Genomic DNA, 15,690 nt, shown 5'->3' with positions numbered 1-15,690 from the left:
GTCAGTTTTGTATTCTGTAGACAGATGCAACCCCCCGGAACATTTCTAAAATCAAAGTCAAACGTCCTTAAAGGATTATCATGTCATTTGTTGCAAATGAAAAATCAAGCACATTACAGATATGAAACTGAGAATCAGACTTCCTGCTCAATGCAAGCAGAATAAAACCATGTGAGCCTAATGTGGTTTGAAAAGAACTACTGTGTCTTACTGCACGTCTCTAAGGACCACTAGAGACTTAGACCTCTAAGGAAGTGTCTGAGCAGAGCCCCGGCCAGTATTAGAATGCCTGAGATAAAAGATTCTTAAAAGGTGAAAGAAGCTGCTAACAACCAGAAACAGATTTTCATGTCATCATTCTTTGCATTAGCAGTTCTGCTCGGTTATTTTCATCACATATTTATTAGATCATGTGTCACCCTGTAAAGAATAAACACAGTATTCTTTCTCTCTTTAAAGAGTCATTAATAAGTGTTAAAAATGAGTTCACTGAAGCCACTGTCAAGCCCATTTCACTCTCTCTAAGTCTATAATGGCCCCAGACAATTACCTGCCCCAACTGTCTTTCTATCACAAATACAGACATTTACATGTTCAAATTGCAGTTTTCACTAATGTTTTATAAAACAATAGAATAGATGTATGGTTCTCACATAAAAAAGCCACTGGAGGTAAAATAAGAGATAGCATAGATATCAGTAAATACATGCTAAACAAGTGAAAATTCACTATGCGACCATTTACTAAAAGATATGCATGCTTTGATGCATGTCATCCACCTTAACTATTTCTCTCTATACATCTTGTATTTACTATACAATTAAGAAAAAAAATGCTGTAAAAATTTCTTTCAAATGTTGTGCTGCTGTAAAGGTCACCTTAATGAAGTGAGAAAACATTCAGGAAATTAATTATGAAGGCAAACAAACTCACCTCTGGTTCCACCTTAGTGGGCTGAAGAACAACGAGCTGCAGAGCTGGGAAGGCACAATGTAAGTCAAATGTAAGCCTTCGTTATCTGAAACACTAGATCCTATTTGTGAAACAGCGAAACTGTACCTCCATCAAACACAGCAAGAAAAGCCAGAATAAGGAAAGGAGCAGTCTTCCCGACATAGTCATACATCACACTGCCGAATGGGGGTCCAACTGTGGAGGACACAGAGATCAACTGTAATCATTACAGTTAATTTTCCCTTTTGCCCCATAAGGCTGCTTACATTGCAAAAGTTATGTCAGGTTTGTTCTGAAAAGCTTGCCATGTTATAAAATGAGATATTTGCTTAAAGCTATGGAATACCTTCGTCATTTGTATATTAAAATTGTTTTGATTAGGTATTTATGCAAATAGGTGGAAGCTAACATTTTTAATCAATACCTTTTTTCTCCTGTTCTTCTACATATGTGCTGTATGTATCCATACATACCCAATACACCCAATGCCAGACCTCCCAGGGCAATCCCAATAGCGTGACCTCTCTCTTCATCATCTGTGTACACACTGGCAAGCATTCCCATCCCTGAAAACACACAGATTCAATAGAAAAACCACTTGTTCGTGCAGATGTGCAAAAAACAATCAAATACAGTAATTCCACATCTGTGTAAAGACCTGGCTCCATCACAACCACTCACATCAAGTTCTGTTGTGCAGTCTTGGTTAATCAGTTACATTAATCTCAAATCACTTGCACTCAGTACCATGTACAGAACACTAGACTATAGTAAGGAGGGAAGGCTGACTCTGTGTATACAACAAGTAGTCACATGACAAAAACAACTGAACAACTGGTATTTTTACTGTGGTTGGTAATCTTAATCAAACAGACCTCATACCTGTTTTACATAATTTCCACTAACATATCCTCTCCTTGTCTGTCTGTCTATCTGTCTCTCTCTCTCTCTCTCTCTCTCTCTCTCTCTCTCTCCCTCTCTCTCTCTCAACCCAACCGGTCAAGGCAGATGGCCGTCCATCTTGAGCCGGGGTCTGCTCCGAGGTTTCTGCCTTCTAAAAGTTTTTCCTCACCACTGTCGCCAAGTGCTTGCTCAAGGGGGAATGTTGGGCTCTCTCAATTTACAATTTAATTAAAGAGTTTGGTGCAGACCTGCTCTAATTGGAAAGTGTCATGAGAAAACTTTTGTTGTGAATTGGCGCAATATAAATAAACTGAATTGAACTGAATTGAAAAATATCCACATCCCTGTTAGAGGGGAAAATACCCTGAGCCACATACCATGTTTATATAAACTTTCCTGGCAGCTACAAAGTGATCCCCATCCTCATTTTGGTCAGTCAGATAATATTTCCCTGCTTCTCCTGCCAGCTTTCTGCTAAATGTCAAATCAACAGTTAAAAAGTGTGCACAGATGAAACTATAGTGGTTCTGTGTATAGTAGATTGTTCCCACCTGCTTCAAGACAGCCACCATTTTCCCTCTACCAAAAAAGTGCACATCTAATCTAAGCAGCTACCACCCTATGGCACTCACCTCCATTCTAATGAAGTGAACAACTTGTTCTCCAGCAAAAACAACATCCCAGCCAGTCTGCACTATCACCAATTCCAATTGAGAACCAATAGATCCACATAGGATGCCATCTCTACTCCTCTCCACAAGAATGTTCATATCAGCAATAAAAAAATCAGCGGTATCAGTGAGGTGAGGTGCCTACCCAGTGCCCAAAGGACACTAAAAGGCAACACCCACCTCAAAACCTGTTCACTTCGCTAACTGGTTAAGGACACAGAAGTCTCTGCTGCTGTAGCACCAGGCTACAGAGCAGCTTCTTTCCTCAGGCTGTGAGAAACCTGATGTTATCCTTCACTTTTCAGCACGAACAATTGTCTTCTGGGGCTTTTTGTGCATTTAAAGAACCACAGCTTGCATTTTGCTGAACAACATTGTGTTTTAATAGTTAGTGGTTTATTTAGCACTTAGCACTCTACCAAGAGACAAGTTTAAAATATGTAAATATATGTAAAATATCTTCATTTGATCTTGTAAATATTTAAACAGTTCATTTGATCTTTTCCCTCTAGCAGATTTTAATTTTACTTTAAATATATGTGCAAACAACATTATGTATGACATCACCTGGTGCTTGTGTTTGTACAGACTGAACACAATATGTAACACATTTCTTCACATTTGCAATAAAGTATTACTACAAAATGAGGGCTTAATCTAAACAAAATGTAATAAAGCTAATTATGTAGTATCCAGTCAAATGGATGTCTTCATCTTTACATGTTATGTTTTTAACAATTAAGATAAATTACACTTCCAAAACATTAAACTACACCACCATGACCTGTGATGGCTCCCTTACTCATGACCTTATAGTTGACTTGGATTTTAGTCTGACTTCATAAAGCAATAAGACGATAATCTTTTTATCATCTTGTAAATATAGTCAGATTCAGGGACTTCACGTCCAAAGCAGATATAGACAAATAGACAGATATAACGTATTCCCAAGCCAAAATGTTTTTATTTCACAGTTGGCTACTGCAGTGGTCTTTTGACAGGATTCCACAAAAGACCAAAAGCAGTTGCTAGAATTCTTGAGCAATTCAACTGACCAAAACGCCACAGACCAGACCATATCACCCTCAAATTATTAAATTGGCGTTGTATCAGTCACAGAAGTGAATTTAAGGGATTATTATTTGTTTATGAATCAATAAAGAGATCAAAATACATTACAGGCATGTTTAAGGAGTACCCGCCAGCCAAGCCTGTCAGGCCAACTGGGAGTAAACTACTTATAGTGTCCACTGTCCCAGAGCCAAAGCTGGTGAAACATTGTTCTGCATTTGTAACCTTTTATTCTCAAACATAGGATTACCACATCATTACCTGTACAAAAAATCCAGGAATTCATGTTTTTACACTATATATACAAATGTATTGGAGCACCTGACCGTTACACCCACAGGGACTTTAATGATATTGCATTCTAAATACATAGAGAGATGTGCAGCTGTAACAGCTTTCACTCTTCTGGGAAGGCTTTCCACAAGATGTTGGAGTTTTTGCCCATTCATTTGTGAGGTGAAGCCATATTATTACATTTTCATCAAAACAAAGTGCTTTTTGTAATAACCATCACAATATGTAATCATTTATCACAAAATGCTAGGAAATTTAGTACATATTGTGTTTATATTTCAGTTCACAAAGTGCTGTTTATGTAAGAAAAATTTATTGTATTTTTTTCAAGTTTTTTAATAATTCAGTGTTATAACATAATACCTTGTGACAGGCACTTTAAAAAAGGCAGGCAAATTTTAAACAAGTCATAATGCAGCACTAATTTAAATGAACAGGCTCAGTCTGTCACACAACAGATAGTACTCATTCAATGTCTATTGTAAATTTATGTTAATGTATTCAGAGGAGCTGAATAGTGAATAGTTGAATACACTGACTGGGTATGAGCACCACATCACAACATAAAGAACGAGGTCTTACCAGCCACAGATGAGCAGGACGAGCCCACACCTTGAAGGGATCTGGCCAGAAACAGCAGAGCGTAGCTCGATGAGAAGGCAAACACTTCACAAAAGCAGAAATATGGACAAAGAAACATCAGACATGATGCAAGCATTCTGAATTTCTGACAATGAAGACGCATTGGCTGAACTTACTGATGGTAGAGATAAACATGATACAGAAGCCAGCGAATATGGGAAGTTGGTATCCTATTCTAAAGGGACAAAAAGACAAAAAATGCAGACATTATTATACAGTAAGTGTGTCATTAGATTGAGATCCAAATAAGTATGAAATAAAAGGCTTCATTTCAGCTAAAATGCATTGTTCTCAGCATATTGTTTCAGTGACATCTAAAAGGAAATAATTGCAAAGGACTGCTGGTGATGGAAATGAAAAATGCTTCAGACACAAAGGGATTATATTGTTATGAACATGCATAACAACATGAGTCAAATCCCAGGACAGATATTAGGGGTGCAGTAGATATTCTCCAACTCTGTGTGATACATCAAAATGGCAGTCGTGTGAATTCATCGCCTGAAATCCAACGCAATGAAAATAAATTGCATGACAAGAAGTGTGGTGTGACACCATAAACACAAAAGCAGTGGTGGAACTTATGCATTTGCATGACACATTCTTGCCTGTTACAAGAGTCAGCCTGGCATTTTAACCAGAACATTAGAAGAGGATGACAACATCTTTTCATTAAAAGGCTAAAAGCTGCCATGCACATCAGTATTGTTTTATTCTCTTGTAGATACCTGACATGCTTGACTTGCCTTATACTGTCCTCTGTTAAGAGAGAAGGTGACTAAGAACCAGTGATGGGACTGTGTTTTTTGCCTCAATTACACCATACGTGAGTGCTCATCTCTCTCTCATGAGTGTCATGAGATAACATTTGTTGTGAATTGGTGCTACATAAATAAATTGAATTGAACTGAACTGACATCGTCACTACTGTAACAACACCCTTTTTTTCTCAAACTAACTTGCGGCTATGGAAATGTAAATATGCACATATCATATGACTAATTATACTCTTACTCATAACCAAGTGTGAATTGTCTGTAATAAATACACTTGCACTTGCAGATTTGCATATACAGAAGAGTGCCTTGGCATAGGTCTGTACTCTCTATGTACCCATCTGGTTCTCTATGAGCTTATCACTACAAGCAACAACTTTCATATATTCAATTAACCCACTGTTAATATAAAATTATAGATTAATACAGCTTTACAATGTGCAGCCACCAGTGAACTAGTCAGAAAATGTTGTCTTGTCACAAGAAAAACAATTCCATCAATCATCTATGTAACAGTCATAGTGAACCGGGATGGTCAGCAGCACAGCCTTAGTAGAATACAACATTCATTAAGTTGATTGTATGCCCTATTGTCAAGCCTTCATTCAAAAATTAGATCTAGTAAAGGCAACGTAGTGGTAGATTTTAATATACTTACTATATTCCAATATTATTACTATATTACTACGCAATACAACACTGTGTCATCATAAGCTATATTGGAACGTATTTGGTAATGTACTCAATATCCTGAACATCCCAGAATGTATTCAGTAATAAAGCTTTACATTATGAACTGTATTAACATGTACTCCAAAAATTTACTCTATGGTACATTACATTCCAACACGTATCATGTACCACCTTTTATACTCAATATTTTAGATATTACCTTATTTAGTCAATATGTTACATATATAAAAGAATAACAGTGAGGTAGGTTACTGTTACTGCAGCCTCTCTGAGAAACTGGTGACTCAATGGGGCATGTGCATGATAGCTTTGACCAAGATATGACCGAGAGTTGACCGAGCTGCAGCTGGCCCACCTTGTGACATCAGTATACAACTCAAATTATACATAAATAAAATCTATATAAGGTATAACACGCCTAGTCTGATACCATTGGATGCTATATGTGCGTGCCCAGTGCATGACAACTCCACACATGGGTATCAGGCGCACACCATGACTTATATGGATAGAGGAAATTTGCAAGTCAGCAGTTTCTCCAAGACGTCAGTTTCGTATAAAATGGGACGCACGGCTGATCTGTTTTCAGTCTTTGTGTAAAACTCTACTACTTCAAATTCCCACTGTCTCCAGCACAGTTATTGACTCTAATTCATTTTTGAGACTACAATAATTTTTCACCTTCAGTAGTGTTAAGAGTTCAGGAAGGGGCTCAGACTTAAAACACTGGCTCGGACCTTTTCTATATGTAAAAATGAACTGATAACATTACATTAACTATGCACACACTTTCAAACACACAACACACCCATCCTGCCTTCCCTCTGTTTGACCTGCTGCCCTCTGGCTGGAGATACAGGTCCATCAGAACCAGGACAAACACACTCAGGAACAGCTTTTTTCCACAAGCAGTCACCATACTGAACACACACATACACTAACCACACACCACTCTGACCTGACATGTGTGCACTACGGCAATGTGCAATACAGCTCTGCATCCATCCATAGGCATTATTTATATTCATATTAAGCTCTGTTTTGCACTATTTTTCTACTTATTTGCACCTTATTTTATTTTATTCTTATTTTATCTTGACAATTTATATATATTTAAATTTAGATTTAGAATAACACCACTTCAAGGCTGTTACAAATTCATTGTACAATGACAATAAAGGCTTCTGATTCTGATTCTGATTCTGATTCTGACAATCAGGAATTGTGCTCCATTTAACTCACTTGAATTAGATCTGATGCAGTTGACATTACGCCCTCAAAACTACATTAACCTGACATATGCAGCATTTGATTCTCCTACTGTACATGAAATGAGTCTGTTGCTGGTCTTTCTTTTCAATATGAGTTGGATGTTGCCTTAAATATTATTATGTATTGATCTTTGGCTGGCTGGAAAATTTGAACCACGTTGCATACTGGACTAGCAGGAAGCTTGTGTCGCCTGAAAAGAAACATGCCATACTGTGATAATCTTGCTCTGTCCTTTGTCATTCTTCTTTAAATGAAATCATTTCCTGTCCAGTGTTGTTGGAGTTGGATCAAATGACAGATCAAACCATCGTTCTAAATATGTTCCTCGCATGGATACATTGAAGTGACATACTGAAGAGACAGTGTATTTGTTATGCACTGTGAAGAAACCAGTAGGAAAGAACATGATGTAGGTGACTGAAAATGTGAAGTATACGCATAATCAAAAACAAAACAAAACGAGCAAGATGAAACACTGAGGTTTTTGACATGTAGTTATGTAGATATATATATATATTATATCAGGCAGTTTTCACCCATCATCATCATGCACAAATGTTCAGACTTCTTAAAACACCTGTGTAGAAAATGATCAGACTCATGAAAAAAAGCTGCATTTGTGTTGTTTTTTTCATTTTTAAACACAAATTCAATGTTACTCACTCAGATTGTTAGACTTCTTTGTGTTTGAATTATGGTGTTAAAATAGTCAAATTAATCTGACTGATGTCTTGTTAATTCGCAGGCACATTAAATTTGTATCAACACATTTTCTGCAGTGAAACAAGCACACAACAGCTAGCATATATCTTACAAAGCTGTTGAAGTCAACAGTTGGGAAACAATAACATATAGTAGGTACTGTACAGTGGGTTTATAAAAGTTCTTTCACTGAAATAGCAAAATCAGTGAGTTTGCTAGCTAAGATAATCAAAACAATGACATAAGGACAAAGAAGCTGAAAGACTTAGCACTGCAGGCTGCACAACTGATTGCAAGTTTGTTGCTACCGCATCTTTAACATTCATGACGATGACAACATGCATTTGAACCATTCTTAATTCAAAGTGCGGCTATGCATGAATCTATGTTTATTCCCCCTAAAAACATTACTTTACTTTTTAACAGATTTGTTTTTGGTATTTATGTTTAAATTGCATGTGATTTGATGGAATATAGAGCTAAATGTTTGGTTGATTAATCAACTGGCAGATGTACAATCTGAAACTATTTTTTTTCAAGAAAAAATTCCAAGCCTCAAAATTTAGAATTTGCTGCTTCTACTTTGACTTATGTGATGGTGAACTGAATATCTGAGTGTATATACTGAATATATCTAATGGTGTGTAGAGGGGAAAACAAGATGGACATTCATTCATTCATTTTCTATACCGCTTATCCATCAGGGTTGCAAGGCGAGCTGGAGCCTATCCCAGCTGACTACGGGCGAGAGGCGGGGGCCAGACGGGGCTGACACACAAAGACAAACAACCACACCCTCACACATGCACACCTAGGGACAATGTAGAGTAGCCAATTAACCTAATGTGCATGTTTTTGGGATCGGGAAGAGGAGAAAACCCACGCAGGCACAGGAAGAACATGCAAACTCCACATAGAAGGGCCCAGACCGGGATTCGAACCCAGAACCCTCTTGCTATGAGGCGACAGTGCTAGCCACTGCACCACCATACTGCCCAAGATGGACAGTTACATCACAATTCAGTGCTGTTATCTATTCTTATGTTGTCCTCTGTGTGTAGGCTGTGACTTAAAAAATTAGAATGTAAACTGATTTATATGCTAGAAGAAAATTTTTAACATTTTTAAAATGTTGAAGCACGTTATTGCAAAAGCAAAAGGTATGTTCTAGGTGTCCTGTGAAGATGGTAAACGACCTAACTCTCCCAGGTGTGAATACTACACATAGCAATTCCTCACAAAAGAGATAACTAAAAAATCCTACCTGTTTGTGAGCGGCCCTATGAAAGGGTTGGTAATCAGCTGCACAGTGGCTTTGGAGGCAAACAGCATTCCCACTTTAACATTCTCATTGAGCAGCTTGCTGTTGGACTGGGGGCACTTGGAGGAGTTCTGTGGCAGCTCTGTAATAGTGGGGGTGGTAGGCGTAGACCTGACTGTGGCGTTGGAGCTCAAAGACCTCACGGTGTTGTCATATAAGGACACAATGCTGTGGAAAGCTCCTGGAGGACCCTGCTGAGACAGGGTGTTGTTCTGCAGCACTACATCTGTGGACTCATCCAGGTTGTACAGGTAGCTGGGAATGATGGGAACTGGCAGACATAAAGAGGCAAGAGGAGATTGATACAATGAAATATCTCACAACCACTGACTGATGCTCACTGGCATGTTGCTAGCAAGCTGGCATGTCGCTGAAACACATGTCAGCAGAGGACGTGGAGGGTTTATTTCTTTTTTGTACACAACGTACAGCTTTAGTTAAGTGTTGGAAGCAGTGGCATCATTTAGGATGATCATTCTGCGCTTTGTACCAGAATGTTTCAGTATTAGTCTGAAAAGCTCACATTTTTTAATTAGAATTTTTGAGGTATTTTGGGCTTTATTATGGAGTTTTTATGTGGACTGGACAACAACGGTCCTGAATTGGATTTAAACCAGGCAGGTTGTGGTTTATGTCACAAAAAAACAAAACAAAAACAGCCAAAGTCAAACAAATGTGTTCTGGTTGTAATTAATCACTTAAGGAAAAAAAAAGTTTTAAAAAAAGTTTAAATAATATTTAAATAAATAACTGTAATACTGCATATTATGTATGATTCACAAAACTGAATACTGATGTGGGTTATATTTTAAAGGCTGCGTATAAGAAACCACCCTTATTTCCTCTTTATAGGTTATATTTAATGATTTAGTTCTTGCTTTGTTTTTAATAATTCTACATGAAGGTCTTTTTTATATTAATGGTTTACACAGCCTTAATTCAGGATCTGGTCTCTGTCAGAGAAAGACAGTCTGCTCTGGCAGCCAGAAAGCTGGGGATCCATGGGTAGCACGGCTGTGCAGTGATTGGCAGTGTGTTGTATGTTCTATGTGTTCTATGTGATCCAGCAAAGACTTCCTACCTGAGTGCATAACAGATGCAACACACTCTGACAATATGTGCCTATAAGAAAACAGTCTCAGTTAGCAGCTCCTCTCATAGTAAAGAAAACAGAGACCATTCATTTTGCAAATTGAAATGCTATTAATTTACCCATTAATAATGATGGAAAACATTTTAAAAGGAATAACTGATGAATGAATAATTAAATACTGAGTTATTTTAATGGAGCAAGGAATTCTGTGCAGATAATCTTTTGAAAGCTTATCAATATATTCCAGTCAATCAATTAGCTGGATTATCATTAGCAAATTTGAGACATCCTTATCTTTAATTTGTACCTGAAATATTTTCACAACCCAAATGATAACCAAAATCCCTAATCAAAAAAATACCTTAAGTTGATATTTAAATGAAAGGGAAACTCATGTATCCCTTCAAATACAATTAATACAATACATCCCTTAATACAATTAATTAATGGGTGTCTGGCAAACTTTTCGTTTTAGATGAAGGCGTTTGATGCGTTTTCAGAGGTATTTAAAAAAATGATTAAAGATGTTTTGAAGTATTGTTGTTGGATTAAAACACCTGTTGTTTTATGGTGTGGGGTGATGATAGATGGTAGACTCCAGACTGAGTTTCAGAAAATACTGATTTTACTTAAGTGTTAGCATTAGAATATAGTAGCATATTAAAGGATTTTTAATATCTCTGTGCAAACGTTAATAAATGACCTAAACTCTCATCCGATCCGCCATTCTAATGGGGGGTCAATGTTATATTATTAGATTTGAAAAATCTAAATCTAATAAATGAAAAAGTCCATCAAGAACGTTCTAATTTGGTGACCTGCCATTTGCACTGCGCACTGAACACATCATTATATGTTTCCAGTCGACTAATTGTGGCACAGATTCGGATTCGATGCGGACACCTGAAGGTTTAGTCCACAGAGATCAGAGTGTTACGCAGACAGGCTCCGCTGGAATAACATAAAAATCAGCTGGATCTGCCGGATGTGAACTGACATGATGAATTAGACTACCTGCTATGCAGACAAAAAGGGAAGAAAAGCAACTTTGTAAAGATGTAAAAGGAGAGCAAAACACCTACCGACTACAGTAAGCAGCATGTTATCCAGGAGCAGGGCGACGAAAACAATGAAGAGAATCAGTTTCCTCGACTGTCTCTCCTCTCTGAGCCATTTCAACAAATTAAGCTGCCGAAGCGCATCTAATCTTCCCATGGTGTTAGTCCCGAAAAGAGCAAGACAACACAAAACAGTCCTCCTGGACAAAGACAAGTGGCCGTGGTGGGTCAGTAGCTTAGACAAAAAAAAAAAAAAATCTTCGGGGTCTATAGGAAACAGTTGAAGAGTCAGAAATAATGCGTGGAAGTGAGGGCTTCAGTGTAGAAATCTTACCTGGAGTGCACAAGGGCCAACAGCAGCAGCAGCAGCAGCAGCAGAGTGCTGGGAGAAGGAGAAGCTGCCTTTCTACTGACCGCACCACTGCTGACGTCATTCAACCTTTCCGTGCAGGTTCCTGTCACACCTACTGTACCTTCAAACATTTAGGACCACAGTGATACAGCACACAGCAGGATAACGAAGAACGCACTCTAGAACTTTAATGAGGATGGAAAGATCGGTGTTGACCTAATGCAACCTTGGATGCAAAGCCAGATAATCTCACTCCATACACAAGTACAGGTTACCATGGATATGTGCACAGAGGTATTAATTCTGAGGGTCTGACCTTTGCTGCTTTAACATTAATTATAGTACCAAAGGCAAATTTTCCTGCTTCTTTGCTGACTGACAAGGACGGATAAAAAGGAACCCTAAAAAGCCAAAGCCAAAGGAACCCTATAAAAGCAAGTACTGCAAGAATTCATTATCTTCCATAAAAATATAGCTAAGTTCAAAAACAACAAGAAATGATGTACACTACCAGTCAAAAGTTTTAGAACACCCCAATTTTTCCAGTTTTTTATTGAAAATTATCAGCTTAATGTCTTGTTGTACTCTTAAATGAAAGCGCAGAACAAATAAACAACTGAAATTAAAAAGGAAATCATGGAATCAATTTATAAACCAAAATGTATTCTAAACTGGAAAGTGTCATGCGTTAACCTTTTGTTGTGAATTGGCACTATATAAATCAACTGAATTGAAAATTGAATAAACTTTTGGCTCATCAAAGTAGGCACCTTTGGCTTATATAACAGCTGAACACACTCGTGGCATTCTTTCTACAATGGAAATCAAATAATCTTCAGAAAATTCTTCCCAACTGTGTTGCAGAAGTTCTCATAAATGTGTTGCTTTCACTCTTTTGTCCAGCTCATCCCAAACCAGCTTGATGGGTTTTAGGTCTGGACATTGTGCTGGCCACTCCATGTTTTCAAGATGACCATCTAGTTCTTTTTCCTAAGGTAGTTTTGGCATAGCTTGGACTTATGTTTTGGGTCATTATCTTGCTGTAAGATGAACCCCTGCTCAACTAGACACAAACCAGAGGGTACTGCATGGCACTGCAGAACCAGATGGCAGCCGTTTTGGTTCCGGGTGCTTCTCACTCTGTACAAGTCACTGACTCTGGATCCAGCAAAACAGCCCCAGACCATCACGCTTCCTCCTCCATGTTTGACAGTTGATGTCACACACCGAGGAACCATCCTTTCGCCTACTTGACAGCATACAAAAATCCTCCTTGATGAACCGAAAATTTCGAATTTTGATTCATCAGTCCACAACACTTTCTTCTGGTCTTCAGCAGTCCATTGGTGGTGTTTCATGGCCCGGGCAGGCCTCTTTTTCTTATTCTGACATATTAGCAATGGCTTTCTTGTTGCAAATTGACCTGTCAAACCTGCAACTCGAAGTCTTCTCTTCACAGTTGAAACTGAGACTTGCTTACTACAATCACTATTAAGCTGTGCTTGAAGTTGTTGCTGTCCTGTGAGCTGCCTATCACACAAGCTGTTGACTCTCAGTAACTTGTCTTCTGATTCTGTTGTGGCTTTGGGTCTGCCAGACCTCTTCCTGTCAGAGTTTCCCCCAGTAGCATAGTGCTTTTGATGGTGAAGGAAACTGCACTCACTGACACCTTGACTTTCTTCGCAATTTCTCTGCAAGAAAGACTTACATTTTGAAGTTCCATTGTTAATTGCCTTTTTCTAACAATTTCTATAGCAACACACTACTTTCTGCAGTACAATGCTGTTCAAATAATGCTTATGAGGGTATGGTACCACAGTGTGTTCCAACACTACTTTTATGCACACAGAGGTGGTTGGAAGCAATCAGGAAAGTTTGGGACACCTGTAGGAATCGGTAGCACCAACTTTCAAGGCTTGATCAACCTCTATGGCTGCAGAACAGCTTGTTCCCTGAAATAGGCCTTTTTGTATAATTCTGAAATACAATTTAAATTAAAAACATTATTTTTCATTACTTTATTACCTTTTTTTTAACCTCTGGCAGTTCACCACTTACCTTTGTACCATTTCAAGCTATTCATTGGACTTGAACTGCTTGAATTTCAATAAAAAATTGGGGTGTTCCAAAACTTTTTACCTGTAGTGTATGTTTTACATGCATGAAGTGAAACTGGGTTGAGTTTAAACATGAGACAGTTATGGCTTTATTCTGGAGAGGTTTAGCTGTTGCAAAACCATTTAATTTTACCTTTGCTTTGTCTTAAGGTGATATATTGTCTTGTCTTGTCTTGTCTCTTGTCAGAACTATCTCATCAGGCTTTATAATGGAACTCAAAGCTAAGAGAGTAAATGAATATAGAGGATTAAGTTCCATCCCAAACCCCATTATTTCAGTATATTATAATATAAAATCCCGTATCCCCCTTTTTTTGTGTTCAGTAAGTAAGTACATATGTGTCCATCTTTTGTCTGTTTGTCTCAGTCAGTTATTTCAGTCTCTGACTCGGACTTCAGTTCATAGCAGGCGACATGAGATGCATTAGTGATGAAGGAGACAAAGATTTCTGAAGCATTGAACCAATAAAAAGCAGTTGATCTGTAAACACTGAAAGTTTAATACCACCAAATGGTGACATCTCCTGGACAACATGTGGTATGACATCTCTGTGGAAAGATTCAACTCAAGACCTCTTTCATGGTCTATGTGACTTAGACCATAACATAACGTCACTTTTTTTTGTTCTCAGAACCAGCATGGCAGGAAAGAGGCATTGACCCATGTGGTAGAAATTATGAGTAACATGGATGTTTCAAAGTTAATTGTTGAGTTCAGTTCAAAACTCACCAGCTATGCAGATCGTTCATCTTTTTCTAATTAAGCAATAAGACATGATGAGACAAGATAAGATAATATAATATAAGATAAACTTTATTGTCTTCACCCATACTACTGCCACATAAACAACTATACAAATCAATAGCATAAAAATAAGACGATAAGACAGGAAACAACCCACAATAACACTGATACTGTGTAGCTCATACCATGCTATTGCAGGTTTAAATACAAAAATAATAATATACAAAAAAGTCATAAAAATGTTAAAATATGACTTAGTTATTTTTGTGTTTATTATTACTTTTATTATTTGTGTATGCGTATTTGCAAGATGGTTACATAAGTTGTCATATCAGTGAACATCAGCAGGAAATCACATCATCCTTCCTCACACTAATGTTGTACAGTTGCTGATTATCTTGACACATACAGCAGTCACAAGATTAATCACATTGTCACTGCTTCTGTGCTTTTTTTGATTTCAGTAAGCTTTTATTTAACCAGGAAGCAGTGTGCTGTGCATCATGGCATTACCATAGAGTGGGGCTCCACTATGGATTTGTGTAGTTACAGTGGCAGCTTGGTCCCATGATTCAGTGCAGTCAATTCAGCTTGAAGAATTGGTATTAAAGGTTAGCTTAAACATGTACCTAACATCTGTAATTAGTCAAGTTTCCATCCAATTTTAGCACAAATTTGACCATAATTTACAGAAGATAAGGGGAAAAAAGCAATTCATTTCAAAAGTAATTCATTTCCAATGAAACCATGCAAAAATCATGCTGGAAATACGACATTTCAGTTGGTTTTATGTGTTTATTTGAGGAAGGTTACTTGTATTACTTTTTGTCATATTTTTTTTGTATAGATAAACCAACTTTTCCAATTCAGCCAAGTGTAAAATCTTCTGTCATTCTTAGTTTTTTTCTGTGTCAAACAAAATAAAATATAAGAACCACTGGCTGGAAACACACTTGCTGATACATCTTGTATTGATACATGAGCTTTGAAAGGTTGATACTGAGGCTGATGAGTGAAGCTGCAGAT

At 37.7% G+C, this 15,690-nt stretch overlaps 1 protein-coding gene across 1 annotated transcript in view; it reads right to left on the bottom strand.

The window, feature by feature from the left end:
* The window catches only part of slc18a2 (solute carrier family 18 member 2), a 30,318-nt gene extending 18,670 nt beyond the window's left edge, over nt 1-11,648 (bottom strand). Inside the window, exons 1-7 of the mRNA XM_046402023.1 lie at nt 11,475-11,648; nt 9,243-9,570; nt 4,652-4,710; nt 4,476-4,559; nt 1,428-1,520; nt 1,060-1,149; nt 934-977 (exon numbers count right to left, since the gene is read on the bottom strand). Of these exons, the coding sequence (XP_046257979.1) occupies nt 934-977; nt 1,060-1,149; nt 1,428-1,520; nt 4,476-4,559; nt 4,652-4,710; nt 9,243-9,570; nt 11,475-11,607 (831 nt within the window). The 5' untranslated portion in view covers nt 11,608-11,648. The remainder of the gene's footprint in view (nt 1-933; nt 978-1,059; nt 1,150-1,427; nt 1,521-4,475; nt 4,560-4,651; nt 4,711-9,242; nt 9,571-11,474) is intronic.
* Nucleotides 11,649-15,690: the final 4,042 nt, after the last annotated feature.

Source organism: Scatophagus argus, chromosome 10, assembly GCF_020382885.2.
Source record: "Scatophagus argus isolate fScaArg1 chromosome 10, fScaArg1.pri, whole genome shotgun sequence".
Lineage (NCBI taxonomy): Eukaryota > Metazoa > Chordata > Actinopteri > Scatophagidae > Scatophagus > Scatophagus argus.
Note: the sequence above shows the minus strand (reverse complement) of the source record. Positions and strands in the feature narration are given on the sequence as shown.